At 38.2% G+C, this 18,599-nt stretch overlaps 1 protein-coding gene across 2 annotated transcripts in view; it reads left to right on the top strand.

Annotated features, from left to right (window-relative positions):
• Positions 1-18,599, top strand: part of LOC138755152 (eukaryotic translation initiation factor 3 subunit H) — a 131,580-nt gene that overhangs the window by 1,187 nt on the left and 111,794 nt on the right. For both annotated transcript variants that reach the window (XM_069920549.1, XM_069920548.1), the window contains exon 2: positions 6,822-6,978. In XM_069920549.1, the coding sequence (XP_069776650.1) occupies positions 6,822-6,978 (157 nt within the window). The remainder of the gene's footprint in view (positions 1-6,821; positions 6,979-18,599) is intronic.

Genomic DNA, 18,599 nt, shown 5'->3' with positions numbered 1-18,599 from the left:
AGCACACGTAAGGCAGAAACAGCGAGGTTGCTTCTATTGGCAGGTGAGATAAGGACTTGGGGACGTGGCCTCAAAATTCAGGGCAGTAGATTTAAAACAAGGAAAATTGCTTCTACCACAAAATAGTGAGTCTGGAATTCTTTGCCTGAGGAACTGGGAGTATTGTGGGCTCCTCATTTAAGAGTCAAATTTATTATCCTCCAATTGTACAAGTACAACCCTTCAAAACAGAGATCTCTGGTCCTTAATGCAAAATAGGTAGAGACACAACCAGACATGAGCTCACATGCAGACAATACATATGCAGGACAAGTATTTAATCTATATAAATAAATATTGTTTTGTACATATTGAAAGTCTCAGATGGTAAATGTGAGCAGTTTCTTTGGTTGTTCAGGATTCTCACTGCCCCTGAGAAAAAACCTGTTCCTCATTCTGTTGGTGCTGGCTCTGATACTCTTTCCGAACAGGAGCCGCTAAAATATGCTGTGTGCAGAATGAAAGGGGTCCTCAAAGGTTTTGTGTGCCCTCTTCAGACAACATCCTGGTAGAGCACATTGGTGGGGATGGGGTGGGTGAGACTCTTATGGTCCTGCGGATTGTCCTCTGATCCATATCTCTGCAGCAACTGTACAACACCGTGATGCAGCCGATCAGGGCACTCTCAATGGAGCTTCTATAGAAGGTTGACGGTGGCTGGTTGTCTTGTCTGCTTCAGTCTTCTCAGGAAGTGCAGTCGCTGTGGTGCCTTCCTGTCAAATACAGAGATGTTGAATAATGGTGAAGAAGGTTCAAAGGAAGTTCACTAGGTTGATTATGGGAAGAATGATTATCAAATATGATGAGCGTTTGACAGCTTTAGGCCTATATTCATTGGAATTTAAAAGAATGTGGGGGGGGATCACATTGAAACATTTCAAATGTTGAATGGTGTGATTAAGAGTAGACATTGAAAGGTTTCCCATGGTGGGAGAGTCTAGGATGAGAGGGCATAACCAGGATTAAAGGGCATCTGCTTAGAATGGAGATGCAAAGGAGTTTCTTCAGCCAGAACTTGGTAAATCTATGGAATTTGTTGCCATAGGCATTTGTGGAGGCCAGGTCATTGGCTGTATTTAAGGCAGATATTGATAGGTTTTTGAACACACAGCGCATCAAAAATTATGGGGAGAAGGGTGGCAGTGAGACTGAGTAGGAAAATGGATCAACTCACAATTGAATGGTGGGACAGACTTGATGGGCTGAATAGCCTATTTCTGCTCCTATGTCTAATGGAAGGTGCCTCAACGAATGTATTAATGACACCAATAGATTTCTGAAGAAAAGGGAATTTAGGCTCATGGGGAACAAGCAGGCAAATGGAACTGAGTTCATAGACAGATCATCTATGATTGTTTTGAATAGCAGAGCAGGCTTGATAAGCTCGTAGGTCTTCTGCTCCAATTTCTTATTTTATAATTGGCTTTCCTATATTGGGGCTACTTTCTACGAACAATCTCCTCCAGTTTTCCACTATTAACAAATTTGCGTATAATGTATTTGTACCTTCAGCCTACTCATTATATGAATAGCTGAGGCCGAGATATAGATCCCTGAAATTTCCCATAAACCACAAACTGTCAACTGGAGAAAGAGCCCTTTATTTCCAAGTCAGTTTGTTATCCCTCATTTTGTCTGTTCCAACTTTATTGTTCAAACTCCTGTGTGGAACGGTGTCATAAGCCTTATGAAATTCTAGACGCACCAGATCCACTCTTTCTATTAAAAAAAAATTCTGAAAACATTGAGCAAGCAAGCCAGCCCCCGTGGAAAGAAATAGATGTTTCAAGGTAAAGAACTGATTAATGTTTTTCAACTTTTAACAATAACTCTTTCCACTGATGCTGTCTGATCCACACCGGCCATTGAAGCCCATGTCACACAATTAACCTATCGTTCACTTATCCTTCCTTCTTTATTCTACTGAACAAACGTGATTTCTGTTTCATAAATCCATAATGATTGCATTTAGTTCTGTTATACTTTGAAGTATTAGTGGTTACACCATTTTTTTGTTTCTAGTATTTTCCCTGCCATTAACATGAGACTTTCACGTTGCTTGTTGGTTGATTCATGCTGACCCTCCTTTCTTAAATAGTGTGGTTTCATTTGAACTTTGGTTTTGCAATGTAAGGTACTTGAACAGACCTGTCTCTGATTTAAATAAAGTCATGGCCAGCAGAAGTGAAAAGTAGAAGCTGACACTCTTGTTCTGCTGCAGCAGAATTATTTGTTCTGACACAAATAAGAGACTTTCTCGAGTTTTGGATTCTGCCATCCAAGTGGCTGTGAATCACAGTCATAACACACACAAACTGTTTTTCAATCTTAGATGATGGAATGAAGATAGAAGAGGAAAATGTTCATCCCATTATTTACCTGCTATGTGTAACCTTTTCTGAGTATTGATGAGTCCTTTACAACTCTCTCCAACTTTAGGACTTCTTTCACCTGAATGAATCAGATTCTTGTTTGCTTTGTGACGTGCATAGATAGCATTAGGGCCAGTAGGTGAAGGTCAATCCATTCCTCCTCAAAAATATCACAGATGAATATATATAATATACCATTGGTATCCCTTTAAAAACAGTGATACTTAAGTCAACTTGTATAACCAAGTTTATCTGTTTAGATCATTGTGCATGTGGGCCTTTTGTGGTGATCAGTTTCTTGCACCTTTGGTCTTCGTGCAGTTCTATATTCCAATACCTTCCCACCCCTGCTATATTCCACACATGGCCTGAGTGAGAAAAGAGCTCTTTTATCAAAAATAAAAATGATAAACTCTGGAAATATTCAGCAGGTCAGATAGAGTAAATGTTTCAGCGCGCGGACCATTCTAATGAAACATTAACTATTTTTCTCCTCATTTGTGTGGCTTGATCTGCTGAGGGTTTTGGGATTCTTCTTATTTTTAATCTTTGGCCTTCTATATTAAAGGAAAATTTAATGCCGTAACTATGGAAAACCACCTGATTTGCTATCCTAACTACACATCAAATATGATTTAAAAGCAGTGTCTTAATGTGAAGAGAAAGAACAAGAATTTCATGAAGTGTGGTGTGATCAGATATAGCCACTTCAAATTTACCTCTGGGTTTTAAATGTCAATGGCATTTGTACAATCTACTAGTGGGGGGGGGGAAGAATCTCCATTTGATAAGGGAAATGGGAGCAAATGGTTTCACCTGTTTATTTCCTGAAACATAGCAACCCGCACTCAGCTCTATAATCCATTTATTGAATTGCAAAGGAAATCTCAGAGTTGAGGCTAATGGAACTTCTTTGCTCTCATTGAGAAAGAAACACAGATTTGTAGAAAGAAGAGTGGACCACAAAGTTCCTTTAAAATTTTGAAAATGAAGCAGATGTCTGGCAATGATATCTCTTTTGAAGGGGGTTGGAAATTATAAAAGATTGTGATATTGACAAAGGGAAGCTTAACTTGACCTACTTAAACCTTTACAGTGGAGACACATGGAAGACTGCAGATGTTGGAATCTGAAGCTAAACACAGTCTGTTACAGGAACTCAGCAGGTCAAGCGGCATCATTTGAAGAACTTCATAAGTCCGAATGAAGAGTTTCAGTTGAGGAGCTGACTATCCTTTTTCTTCCGTTGATGCCGCTTGACCTGCTGAATTTCTTGAGAAGATTGTGTTTGACTTAAAACTTTATATTCTCCACCATGCCTCACTTCTGTCCGATTTGACGACAGTAACAGTGAAGAACCAACCCTCCGCACCCGCATGTCCCCTGATGATCCCATCCTGTCCGTTATCTGAGGAAGATGTGCATGCTGTCTTCAGGAGAATGAATCTAAGGAAAGCATCTGGCCTGGGTCGAATACCTGGCCAAGTGCCTCAAATCTATCTTCAATATCTCGCTCCAGCAGGGCGCTGTACCCACCTGTTTCAAACAGGCGTCAATAATACCAGTGCCCAAGAAGAGTGTAACCTGCCTTAATGACTATCAACTAGTAGTACTTATATTAACATTGATGAAGTATTTTGAAAGGCTGGTGATGAAGCAGATCAGTTCCTGTGCGAGCGGTGACATGGATACATTCCAGTTTGCCTATCGTAGCAACAGGTCTACAGCGGATGCCATCCCACTGGCTCTATACAAAGTCCTGGAACACCTGGATAGTAAAGATGCTCTTTATCAACTACAATTCAATATTTTAACACCATCATCACCTCAAAACTGATCAGAAAACTCCAAGGCTTGGGAGTTAACACTCCACTGTGCAATTGGATCATGGATCTCCTCACCTCCAGACCACAATCAGTGAGGATTAGTATGAACATCCCACAAATTCCATCAGTACTGGAGCACTTCAGGGCTGCGTTCTTAGCCCCCTGCTCTCCTCTCTTTACACCTATGACAGTGTGGGTCAATACAACAATAACACCATCTACAAATTTGCTGACAATACCAACGACAACCTTGCACTCAATGTCACTAATACTAAGGAGCTGATTGTTGACTTCAGGAAAGGAAAGCCAGAGGTATTCAATCCAGTGATCATTGGGGGATCTGAGGTGGGGAGGGTAAGCAAATTTAGGTTCTTGGGAGTCACTCTCTCGGAGGATCTCTTCCTGGACCCAACACACTAATGGCATCATGAAGAAAGCATGTCAGCGCCGCTACTTCCTCAGGAGCTTGCAAAAGTTTGGTATGACACCAGAAACCCTGGCAAATTTCTACAGATTTCTGGTGACTGGCTACATCATGGTCTGGTTTGGGAACACCATTACTCCTGAGTGTAAAGCCCCTTAAATGGTAGTGAACACAGCCCAGGACATCACAGGCAAAACCCTCCTCACTATTGAGAACATCTATGAACATCTATAGGGAATGATGTAATCGGAGAGCAGCAGCAATCATCAAGGATCCTCACCACCCAGCACACACTCTGATCTTGCTGTGGCCATCAGGAAAGAGGTATACGCACCACAAGACTGGTTCAGGAACAGCTGCTACCTCCACCATCAGACTCTCATCAACAACAAATCGGGGACTCGTAAGGACTCTTAGTTTTGCACTTTATTGGTTTTTCTGTGTTTTACAATCAGTTTTTTACATTTTAAAATTTGTTTACATGTGTATGTTGAGTAGTTTTTTTTTTGCACTACCAATAAGTAGTAATTCTGCCTCACCCGCAGAAAAAGAATCTGAGTTGTATGTGATGTCATGTATGTACTCTGACAATAAATTGGAAATCTCACCAATGTAGCTTCCTTGACTTTGTTCCACTTAATCATCTAATACCTGTCTGCTCTCTTTCCCCAATGGTAGTACATGAATTATGCTTGTAGGCAAGTACGCCTATGGGGATTGGTGGATGCCGGATAAGTGTATTTTCAAGTTGCTTGAGATTGAATGTGGTGTGATGGGCGAGCTAATGGCAAAGCATACCAATTTAAAATTTCTTTTTTTTAACCCATTTATTTTACTCAATTTTTTTTTGCCAGTTGCTTAAGGGTGCCAGTCATTTGAATTCTGGATACAGGGGATTTTACTGTAATCGAGAAGCCTGGACAAATAATCAGTCGATTAATGAGTGAGATTAAATTAACTTGGCTTCTTTAATATGAAGTTTAAAAAAGATCTGATACCAGTTTATAAACCTACTAGATTATAAAATCCCATCTGGTTCATGAACATTTTTCTGGAAATGAGATCCACCATGTGACCTGTATAAGATTCCAGAACAGAGTGGTTGATTCTTAACTTTCTTTCATAAATCATCTTGTAGTTAATTGTATTAAAAGCTGTAAGGAAATTATCAGAATAAAACTAGTGTCAAATTAGTGAATTTAGACACAAGATTCCTCAGCTCATTTGATCCTATAATGTCCTAGTAACTTGACCAAGCTGGGAGAGCTATCCCTCAGAATGGTAAAGCAGCAACCTGAGAAATCTTTCCTTTCAGCTCTTCCATTACAATCTTTGGGTATGATCTGTTTCATGGATGTCAGACCCACCAAGGAGCTGTCAGCAGGGGATAACATGCTGAGAATCCTCAACATTGACTTCTGATGTAATCGCCCAACCTGAATCTTCCGACTCCTAAAATGAAGATGTTTGATTTTATAGTTTTAATAAGTTTTTACTTAAATAATATCCAGATGTTTTCTTTTTTTCCTTCTTTTATATTGGGCTGATTTGTGTGGGGGGGGGGGTAAATTTTTAAAAATCACTATGTATTAATCTTTAATGTTTTGAACAAGAATTTATGTACAAGTTTTAATGCATATGTGAAATTAAATAAGTTTTTCATAAAAAACGTTGACTTTTGATGTTGTGATGTGAAACATGAGCAAATAAATCAGCTGCTCTTAACTGCACTCAGCTAATGAGTTAACACTTCATCCTCCACCACCTTGAATGTTCACTCCCTCCATTACTGATAGACGAACTGCAGTATGTGCCATTGGCATGATGCAGTTCTGTAACTTGATTGTTGACTTTGACCAAACCTTTTAAAGATATGACAACTTGCAACCGAAAGGATAAGAATAGCAGGTACATAGTGAGAGCAATGTCTGCAAGATTGTCTCCACTTGTACACAGTATGACTTGGAAATTATTGTTCATTTTCACTGTTAATCTGGGAAAATTCTGAAATATTTTAAATCGTTTACAACAAGGTTGAAGAATATAATGTTGCGAGTCCTTTTGAAGTGAACTTGAGAAGGATGATAAATGCTAACCTTGGATGTGTAAATTAAAACAAAATTGCTCTTTTCACTGCCACCACTCTTGTTTCTAATGTAGGTTGTCTTGAAGATAATTAAACATTTCCAGGAGGAGGGACAAGGTAATGAAGTGGTCCAAGGTGTACTTCTAGGACTTGTGGTTGATGATCGGCTTGAAATTACAAATTGTTTCCCTTTCCCTCAACATACTGAGGAAGATGCTGATTTTGATGAAGGTATGTTGTTAATGATCTATTTTTTAATATTTATATTCCATTTCAGACTGTTGTATTGTGTTGGCATCCTGCAATTGGTGTTCCAAATGCCAGCTTCAGTTTAGCTGATAATTTACACACTATATTCTTCCAGTTATTGCAGGTGAAAATAAGTATTTTCTGAATTGGAGCATGCTGAACTTATTCTTTCAGTATTACTGAGATGAGATTTTGCCCCATGAATGAACAGTTTAAACAGCCATGTACAGTGTGTAAGTTTTATCCTTGTATTGAAGAATGGGCAAGCTGGTATTGGAGGCAGTCCAAAAGAGATATAATCAATTGTTTCCTGGGATAAGAAGCTTAGCCCAATGGTTCTCAACCTTTTTCTTTCCACTCACATACCACTTTAAGTATACCCTATGCCATAGGTGCTCTGTGATTAGTAAGGGATTACTTAAGGTGGTTTGTGGGTGGAAAGAAAAAGTTTGAAAACCACTGTTTTAATGGTATTTAATTGACTCGTTATGTGCATGGTTTCATAACTCCATAGGAAATGAGCCAATGACAATTTTTCTCAAGCAAAATATTTCAATATCAATTGGGTCTAGAGCAGAGATTTTCAACCTTCCTTTCCCACTCACATACCACCTTGAGTGATCCCTTACTAATTACAGAGCACTCATGGCATAGGGATTACAAAGTGGTAAGGAAAAGGTTGAGAACCACTGGGTTAGCCTATCATGAGATGCTAAAGAAATTAGATTATGTTCTTTGGAGTTTAGAAGAATGATGGGTGATCTGATTGAAACATGTTCTTGGAGTGGTCATGAATTGGTAGCTAGTTACATGTTTTCACTTATGGCAGAATCATGAACAAGGGGACATACTTAAAAGATTGAGAGCCAGTCATTTAAAGTTGAGGTGGAGAGGATCATCTCTCAGATGATGGTCAACCTTTGGAATCCTTCACCTCTGAAGATTATTGGGGCTACTTCATGGGGCTTTTTGAAGAGGAAGTTGATACATTTTTGAAACATGGGGAAATTGAAGAGTGCAGGAAACTGACACAGAAAAGGAAATGAGACCTGAGATCAGGGTGACCTTACTCAAATTTTCTTGTTCTTGGGTTTTTGTGTTCTTTTGCACAAGGGCCACTGTTTGTGGTTTGGAAGTAGTTTTAAGTACTGAAAATCAGAATTTAAGATGATTTCTATTAATTCAAACCTTTACTGTTATGTTGCAAGTACATTCTTCAGTCTGTACCCTGCTAGCATATGCTGCATGTGTTGATGCATCCTAGAGAATGTTAACTTGTAATTAATAGGACTGTGAATAATTATAAATACAAGCTATGAGCAACTATATGCAGATGGAATTATTATGAAATTAACGCTTCCTAAAATAATGATTGTGCAAGGTGAAGCCACAAATTTTGCTTAAAGTCAGTATAATTCAGTTCTCTAGTTATGTGAGAATTAATTTGGCAGCTTTCAAAGTTTGGTGAATCCATTATCATATTCTGTGCTTCCATTAATGAGCATATGGTTCACAACAACTACTCCAATGGAGAATGTTCTTAGTTTGTGATATAGGATAATCTTTGGATTTGTAACTTCCCTTAAGGGGCTGGCATCTATTCTGGAGCTATTACACTGTTTGACACAGTAGCACATGCCAGTCCTTTAGCCAAGGTCATAGTTTGGTTCTTTCATAATCAGTTTTGAAGGCTGTCATACCCCTTTCACTTATATGGTTAAAGTGGAGCTTTATATTTCGGTTTGTACTTTTTCATTGTGGCCAACGTCTAGTCTGTGCATGTGTCAATTACAGCAACCATTGTTGATCTTCTATTTCAGTTACACTTGTATTAAACCCACATCTCTTTATTCCCTTAGTATGTAAAAAAAAAAAAAAATTGCATGAGTTTTGAGTCAAGACCCTGCATCAGGAGAGGGAGAGGGAAGTATAAAGGGGACTATGAGAAATGGGCCAGCAGGTAGTGGGTGATAAATGCCATCTATAAATTTGCTAATGTCATCAGCAGATTTGCATACAGCTATGAGTAAGCGTAAGGAGTGGGTCGGAGTGTGAGATAGATTAGCTAATTGACTGGTGTCACAATAACCTTGCACTCAACGTTAGCAAAACTAAAGAATTGGTTGTGGACTTCAGGAAGGGGAAATCAGGAGAACACAAGTCTCATCAAGGGGTCAGCATTGAAGAAGGTAAAGAACTTTACATGTATCCTGGGACCATCATGTCGATGCAATCACGAGGAAGGCTTGCCAACAGCTATATTTCGTTAGGAATTGGAGATTTGGTAGGTCACCAAAGACTTGCAAATATTGTTGGGGAGGATTCTAACTGCTTGTATCACTGTCTGGTATGGAGGTGCCAATGCACAGGACAGGAAAAGGCTACAGAGGGTGTAAACACAGCCTGCACCATCATGGGCATATTCTTCACTCCATTAAGGACATCTTTAGGAGGGGGTGTCACAAGAAAGCACCCTCTGAAAAAAGCTCTTAATTGAAAGTGGCAGAAGATTGTATTATTAAGAATATTATTTTTATTTTTTAACTGTTCAAATTACATTAATTGCCCTTGCAGATAACAATTTTCTACATGCCTGATCCCTTTATGGGACCATGTATGTAGAATTTTATTATCCATTGTTAAAGGAATTAATCTATTTTGAGTCGAGGGCATTTTTGGAGATGGTATTCCCATTGTTCCAATTACATTATTCATTTTGTACCAAATCTTCAAAGTATGCTTTGTTAAAGGTGCTTCCTTTCTACCAGAAATAGATTTAATATCCCATTTATATACAAGATCTGCTACTCGCTCTCCAACTTTGTGCAGTTCAATTTCCACTTGCCTCTTCTGTCAAAGAGGGAAGTGCAGATTCATCTGGGCCGCCCAATAGTGACATTTAAAATTTGGTAGTTGCAAATCCGCCCCCCCCCCCCCCCCACCATATGGTATTTCCAAGTTAATTTTTCCATGGAGACTCTGGCTAACTTCCCTTTCCAAAGAAACTTCCTAACTAACTTATTCAGAATTTGAAACAACTTCTGTGGTAATGCTATTGGAAGAGACTGAAAGAGGTACTGTATATGTGGAAATATATTCATTTTAATACTCCAATCAAAGTAATTGAAAGAGCTATCTATTTAAATCTTCAGCTTTTTAAGCAAGTGGAGGTAGTTCATTTTATATAAAATTTTCAAGTCATCAATCTAAAAATGCTCCACTTTGATCTTGCTGCTTGTAATTACTAATTGAACTTTGTGCTGTCTAGATATTAACATTATTTGGCAGATAACAAAATAGTGAATGTTGGAAATTGAGGGATAGGAAAAACACACAAAATCAGATGAAGTTTAATATTAGCTGCGCCAATCCTTTGGAGTTTGGATGTTGCTTGGTATCTAATGGAAAATTTCAATTTTCTTTTGTTTCTTAATTTGAGAGCGCAAAACATGTTTTCTGAACTTTAAAAAATATTCTGCTTCAGACAACCTGCGAGAGCTTTGACTTTTTCTGCCAAGAACTATCAATTTTCATATTTTTCCTTTGTCATTTATCACAGTTAACAAATCATCTTCATTGCCTTTATTGCTTTCCAAATATTTACTTATAGGTCATGCTTTATTTTATTGCTCAGAACTAGGTTAACAAGTGCTTGTTGCTTGTCAGAATATTTTGTTGAATTTTGCCAGCCGCATGAGAACATTGGCAGCAATTTTCATCAAACTGGTTACTTGTTTGACTACAGCACCATCTACAGGGTATCTGTTAAATTTGCAAATAAGCCAAGAGCAGCAAAGTTCTTGAGCCATTCAGGAAAAGCAAAGGATGTATAAATATAAACTAAATATAAATAAAAATTTTCATGCACAGGAAACAAGCCTAAAGACAGGAATTGCAAACAGACATGGATATTTTGTAGGAGACATTAAAAAAACCCAAAATTAAATTATTTAAATTACATCCAGCATTCTTTTTCTGAAAGAATAAGATTTCAATTTGATAAGATCAATTTTATGTGGCCATAGCGGATATTAACCAATAAATGGCATTTATTATGTTATTATAAATTCACCTGTGCAATCTGCAGTTTATTCGTTATTAGTTTGTGGACAAGTACTCTAAATTCATGATAATATTTTACTTCATGAGCAAGACTGCACCAAGGCATAAGGGAGAACTTTTCCCCCATTTGAATATTGAGAGCCTTGCTGTTAATGATCTTGAAGAGCAAAGAAGCTGCTTGTCCCTTGCCTGTAACACCCTCTGATCGCCTGAACTTTAAAAAGTTTACATGCAACTTTCATGTAAAAAGGATTAAGTTTAGGAAATGGAATCTTTGCACCGAGAATTATTTTAACAAAGGAAGGATATAATACAAAAGAAAAAGTTCAACAAAAGTTTAGAGAACTTTAATCTTGTCCTTAAATATGTTTCTCAATTTAGGCAAGCAGGTGGTTTGCCTTCCAACTTGCTGTAGATGGAACACGTTAGCTCTGTGATTTTATGTTCAAGGGTGTCCAGGTTCCCTTGAATACCAAATCTTTTCAGTCTTTTAGGAATTGGGAAAATTACTGATTTTCTCACAAAATGAATTACTTTATTTTTCCACTGTTTACTTCATTTGCTATTTTCTTGCTTGTACACTTGATATGTACCCTGGCAGTCTCGATTCCATCTCCCATCCAGTTTATATCATGAATAAACTTAGATGAAGTACACTTGGTCCCCTCTTCTATGTAATTGATTTAGTTGTGAAAAGTTCAGGGTCCAACATCAATCCTGTTAGCATCCCATTAGTTGCAGCTTCCTAATGGGTTAATTGTTGCCACTGTTTTGTCTTCAAGCCAATCCTTAATCCACACCAGTATGTACCCTGTAATTCCTTGTTCTTTAATTCTGTTTTATAACATCTTGTGTAAAAAATGTTATTGAAGGTCTCTTGAAAATTCAAATCACCATCTATTCTCAATTTAGAATTACTTTGTAATTATGTTAAATGGAAATAATAAACCATGATTTAGTACTTGTTTCTAAAAAAAAAATTAAATTCAGCATGAGCAACTTAGTAAGCCAGTGTTTCAAATGTATTTTAATAATGTTTGTACCATTATTAAGTTAAACCTACATGATCGTGCTTACAGGTTGTATCATGGGGATACAAGCTAATTTTGATATTCCTTCACACAATGGTATTGGGCAAAATTACTAAAAGTTTGGTTAAAAAGTCAATTTAAGGATGATTCTAAAGGAGGAGAGAGTTTCAGGAGGGACAACTTTGAAATGAATTCCAGAGCTGGAGGCCATGAGAGCAAAAGATTGCATCACACAATTGGAGAGGCCTTGAGGAATTGGAGAGCTATGGGATGGAAAGTTCTTATCGGTATCCATAGGATTATGTCATGGAAGCACTTAAAATAAAAGATTATTTAAGATTTAAAAATAAACACACTGCTGCTTAACCGGGAACCATTATAGTTTGACAATATGGAGGTGATGCGTGCATGGGGCTTGGTGCAAGTTTGTACAGAGGCACAAGTGTTTTGCGTGGCCAATCTTACAGAGAGGAGAAAATTGTGTTAAAATAAGAATGTGGCAAAAGAATATCAAAAATGGGTGCAGAAGAAGGCTATTTCATGTTTTGTGCCTCCTCTGTCATTCATTAAGGTAATGATTGATCCTCCACTTAACTGCTGTTTTCTTACATAATTCCCTTGTGCAGAAAGCCATTTGTATCTCCTTAGAATGAACTCATTTCATTGAGATTCTATTAGTCTCTGTAATAGAGACTTTAAAAGTCTGAATATATTTATCTCCATTTCACTCCTAAATTGCTTGCTTCTTATTTTGAGACTGTCTCCTCAAGTTCTAGATTCCTTGGTGAGAAGAGATCTTTCCTCATCAGCCTGTTAAGTCCCTTGAGAATTTTGTAAGTTTCAGTGAAATCCCTTGTCATTCTGAAGGAGAACAACGGTAGAGTCTATTCTATTTCTCACATTACAGCAATGGAACCAGTGTTGTGAATCTTTGCTGCATTCCTCTGGTAAGTATAGGGATTGCAAATTTAGTGAGGACCCCTACCACCCCACACATTGCATTTTTCAGCTGCTCTTGTTGGGAAAGAAATCCAAGAATTATCAGAGCCAACACCACCAGGGTGCAAAACAGCTTCTTCCCAAAAGTGAGACTTCTGAATGACTAATGAACTGCTCACACAAGCCCTCCGTGACTGAACTAGTTATTTAACAATAATATTTATTGTGTGTCATGTCTTTCTGTGTGTTTGCAATGTGTTGCACTGGAAACTGGAGAACACTGTTTCATCGGGTTGTTCTTGTACATTTGGATAACAAATAAACTTGAACTTGAAATAGGCCAAAATGCTTACAATTTTTAAGAAGCAGTCTCACCAAAGCCATATGCAATTGTAAGTCTCCCTTGGTTTAGTATTTAGATTCTCTTTTAATAAAGACTGATACACCATTTGTTTTTTTCATTTGCTTGTTACATTAAATTCATTGAGTTGCCCTCATCCATTTGATTGTTAATGATCTACTGCCATTTACAAAAATATTGCTTTTCTGCTTTGTGCATCAAAATGATTACCATACATTTCCCCACATCTGCTATATTCTTGGCCACTCACTTCATTTGTTTTTTTTTGATTGCAACTTTTCCTACTGATCCTTTATTCCATTTACTGTAAAGTTCAGTTGCCTTAAGGGACTTAGGATATGGTTCAGTTAACTAGAGTATGCATTGAGAACTGGCTGGAGCAATAGAAAAAGGTGAAGCAAGTTGTGTGTGTGACAGCAGTTTTCCCTTTAAATTCTGGAAAGAACCAAGACATCAGAGAGGTAAAATGTTCCATTCCTTGCTCCTTGTCTATAAGAGTCACGTCAGTTGCCTTCCCTTTTACCTAGCGATGCAAAGTGGAAAAAATTTGGATTGATGTGGTGTGCAGGTCTCTGAGGACAAGGCGGGGGGGGGGGGTGTGGGTGTGTGTGTGTGTGTGTGTGTGTGTGTGTGTGTCCCGCGCACACACCTGGAGATCTTGAAGGAACAGGAAGCAATTGATCCTGTTGGATGGTTTTCCTTGACAAACTTTCAAAATCTTTTGGTAGAATTTCTCATTATTGGAGCTTTCAAGTGAGCACTGAATTTTCCCTCTTATGTGAAGTGTCCTCTCTGCCAGATCCTTCAAATTTTGCCAACGTTTCAATCCCGTAATATCCTGCTCTTGTCATCGCTACATTGCAGATGAGACTGTCATCCACCTCCTCCTGGACTATTATCAAGACACTATGAAAAGGAATGCAATGGTTTTTGTGGCAGTTCATTCTGAGTAACTACATAACATAAAACTCTGCTCTGATCGTTTCCCAACATTTTACCCTTCTAGAAATGTGTTGTTCTTTCATATTTCACCACTGAATGATGTCCATATGTAAAGGCTTGCGAGGTGAACAGCAGCACTCTGAAGCTTGGTTGAACTGGTGCTGTGGGCCTGTGGAAAAGGTGCACAATTACAGTTTATCTCTTCTCTATTTGAGTCAGAGATTTACATGCACAACCAATGCCTGCTCTTTTTCTGCAGCCACTGAGGATCTAAGGATGCAAAGCATTAGATGGAGTGGACTTTAGCATAATTAGTCTGCTTAATACTAAATCTCCAGTGATGCTGATGGTGTTTAATTCCTTTTTTTTTAAATGTTCTTGTAATACAGATTGTCACAAACTCTGTTCTGATACAGGGTCTCAAGCCAAAAATGTTGACCACCCTTTTGCCTCCTCAGATGCTGTTTGATCCCTTGAGTTATTATAACTTTTTTTGTCATCCATTCATCATTTGATATTTCTGTATTCCATATAACCATTTCCCCACCCTTATTTTGCCTTCACTTTTTTATGTACTTAAATAAATTATTAGCAATTTGCATATTTTTATTTGCCTACCTCAGCTTATTATTTCCTTTTTTTTCAGTCCAACTTTGTTGGATTTTGAATTTATCTCAGACTTAGGCCTATCACTAACTTGTCATCCTCTAGGGTTTATCCTTCAGCTTAATATCCTCTCAGTTGCCTTGGTTAACCACAATTTGTTTATCCTTTCTCTCTCTCTCTCTCTCTCTCTCTCTCTCTCTCTCTCTCTCTCTCTCTCTCTCTCTCTCTCTCTCTCTCTCTCTCTATTTCAATGTGTTGGTTGTTGGGAATTAAGCACAAAGCAACCCAGGTTCAAATCTTCCACTACCTGTAAGAAGTTTAAACATTCTTCCTGTGTCTGTGTGGGTTTTCTCCCCATTTGTACAGGGTTAGTAGGATAGCTGATCACGTGGGTGAATCTGTGTGACGGGGACTCGTAGGCCGGAAGAGCTTGTTACTGTGCTTTATCTCGAAATTAAATCTTGTTAAATTTTTGTCATTATTGACTTGTTTGACTTAGGGTTAGGGTTATTGACTTATTTCTTTGGTTAACTTTTGCCAATTATATCCTTATTCTCTGAACCCTTGTTTAATTCTAATGCATGATTCAGACCCAAGGTTTTCTTTCTCAAGCTGACTGATAAATACATTGTCTCATATTTCCTTCAGGATTTTTTTAAACTCTGAGATCATTTATTAAGCTGTTTTTCATTTCCAATATAATCTGGTCTAATGTTGACTTCATAAATTAGTTCTCGAGAAAACTTCAAAACATATGGGAAAGATCGTAGTCTGATGGTGTTCATTTCTAGGTTGAGCAGCCCATCAACCTGATGATTGGTCACCCACTATTAATGTTTGGCTCGTTTATTTATAGCTTTTCTACATCATTGCCGCTGTTAAAGTACAACTGCTGACTTCTTTCCCTTGCTACTTTTTATTTTCACCTATACCGTCTAAACCTAAAACCACTTGAACATCTCTCAATTCTTTATTTCATCCCCTTTCAGCATAGTGACTGCAGCATGTTTTCATTCCTGCCTGTCATCCCTAAAAGTCAAATATCCATAACTATTGATTCCCCAGCTTTGACCTTGTAATCATTAAGTAAATATATTACTACTAAGTAAATATATGCAGTCAGATGTAATATTGCTGATTTGAGCTTTAATATAAGAAAATATCCTGCACTCCTGTAGATTTTCATTGTATTAACAGGGAAGACCAGAGGGGGTCACTATACACTGCAAAAGTAACAAAGGAAACATCTGAAGATCTTTTTGTAAAGCACTTTTTTAATTGCAATTCCTCACTATTAAAAATCTTTGCAAATGAAAGCTGATATTTACATTGTCCGAAGTGACCATCTCTTTCCCTAACCTAAACCCCAATATGTTTGATTTGGTATATCATGAACCAGCATGTGTGGTCAGATCAGATTCTTGCATTCCTCTTATTTTTGTCACTTCTGCTTACAAAGTCTTGTAGAGGAAGAGTACCCCGTATCCAAAGTTCCAAAATCCAAAACTTTGTGAGTGCTGACATTGACACCACGAGTGGGCGCCAGTTTGTTACCAACCGTTGTCACCACATTACTCACTCGGCCCTTTCAAACTGCTGTGTAAAATGGGGTTAACCTGGGCAATTTGCCTGATTAGTGCCGTAGTTACGCTGCAGTTAGAAAGGGTCCAACCTGGTCAACCTCATTGGAATCCAACCATGTCCCTGATCTACCTCCGAGGTAGTCAGGGAACCCAGTTAAATTTACCTAAGTCGTGAAAAGAGGCGATTCAAACAGGAAAATGGCCAACCTGCTTATTCCGTTGATGTCAGCGCTTGCATGCGTCACCGGGCAGCCAGCATCTGAACATTCGGGAGTACTTCCGGTGATTGTGTGACTCATCATTGTGGGGGCGGGATCCCCTTAAATCTCTGGATTGGTGATTAAATGGGTTGATTTCCCCCTGCAATTTAAAAGGTGCTTCCAGCACCTTTGCCCCAGTAATCGCACCCAGGTCCCAGGAGGGCTACCCAAGTGCTGCAGTTTAAAAGGGCTACTGTGTTTTTGGCCATCTAGCTGAATTTCTAGTGTTTGGTGCTGCATTTAGCTTCATTTGTAAGCAGAGATCGTTTTTTTCCCCGGTAAGTACAAAACATCATTTGCATTATTAAACACATGTATTCTAAAATCCAAAATCCAAAGCACTACATGTCCCATGCATTTAGGATAAGGGGGTACTTGACCAGTATCTAATTTGGATTCCTTCTCAACCTTGAGGCAGTGTTAGAGATGGAAAGAAGATTGGAAAGCTATTTCAAAAGCCATCACATTCAATGGATCTTTTAGCCTACTTCTGATCTGAATCACTGTTTGATTCTGTGACTTCAGAAACTTTAAGGGTTTTTAAAAAAAATAAAATTATTTTTTAATTTTTATTTAAAGATTTTGAAATAACACAAATATTTCATATAGGCCCAAATGAAAGGGCTCTATTTTGTGGTATTGAAGAGGAGGTTTAAGGTCGGAGGAGTGAAACTGGTAGTGTTATCAGTCTATGTGGAAACCCTGAGTTAAAAAAGTTGAAAGCCAAAAGGCAGGAGGTTAGATTTGAGCCAAAGTCTCATTTGCGGATCATTGGTTGAGAAAGTTATACTTAGTAATTTGATCTGAAATCTGTTTCTATTAGCATTGGTTCATGGGCCAGGGGCATAAAGATATAATTTTGAATGAAAGATAAAAGAGAGATGTAAGAGAAATAATCGCAGTGATCTGGAATTTATTAATATGGATGCTATATTAGTCCATATTTTCAAAAGGGCATTGGAAATACACTTGATAGGAAATAATTCAGTACATAGAATGGAACAGCACAGGAACAGGCTCTTTGGACCATGATGATTGTGCCAACCATATGCCTGCATGTAAGCTGTATCCTTCCTGCCTTGCACATTTTAAACTTTTATCATCTGAAGATGTACCTTCTAATATTTGCCAATTCAATCCTAGAAAAAGCCTGACTATTTAATCTCACCTTGCTTCTCACAATTTCATTAACTACAATAAGATTGTCCCTTGGCTTTCGAGGCTCCAGAGAAAACAGTCCAGGTTTGTCCAATCATTACTGACAGCTAATGCCCTCTAATCCCAGGCGCATCCGATCGAACCTCTTCTGCACCCACTCGAAAGTCTCCACTTACTTTCTTATCCCTTAACTTGAATGCTTTTTGTAATGCCAGAATTGCACACAATAAATACTCCTAATGTGGTCTAACCAAAATTTTACATGACTGCAACATAATTTCCCAACTTTTGTACTCATTCCTTTGACTGATGAAGGCAAGCATGCCTTTATCAACTTGTGTTGCTCTTTTCAGGGATCTATGGATGGGCACCCCAGGATTGTGCATCAATGTTCCAAATTGTTCTTCCTTTTATTGTATAATTTCCCGTTTCATTTGACTTCCTGAAGTATAGCACTTGATATTTATCCGGATTAAATTTTGTTCTGCCATTTCACCAACTGTATTCTGCTGTATCCTTTGACAGCCTTATTTAGGAGCTACAACTCCACCATTTTTTTTTGTGTCATTGCAAGCTCACCTACGTGCTCATCCAAATTATTTATATCCCAAAACAACAGAGGTCCTAGCCCTGAACCTTGTACCACACAATTTGGTCGCAG

The sequence above is a fragment of the Narcine bancroftii genome, chromosome 2 (genome assembly GCF_036971445.1).
Source record: "Narcine bancroftii isolate sNarBan1 chromosome 2, sNarBan1.hap1, whole genome shotgun sequence".
Taxonomy (NCBI): domain Eukaryota; kingdom Metazoa; phylum Chordata; class Chondrichthyes; order Torpediniformes; family Narcinidae; genus Narcine; species Narcine bancroftii.
The sequence above is the reverse complement of the archived record's forward strand: the minus strand, read 5'-3'. Positions and strand labels throughout refer to the sequence as shown.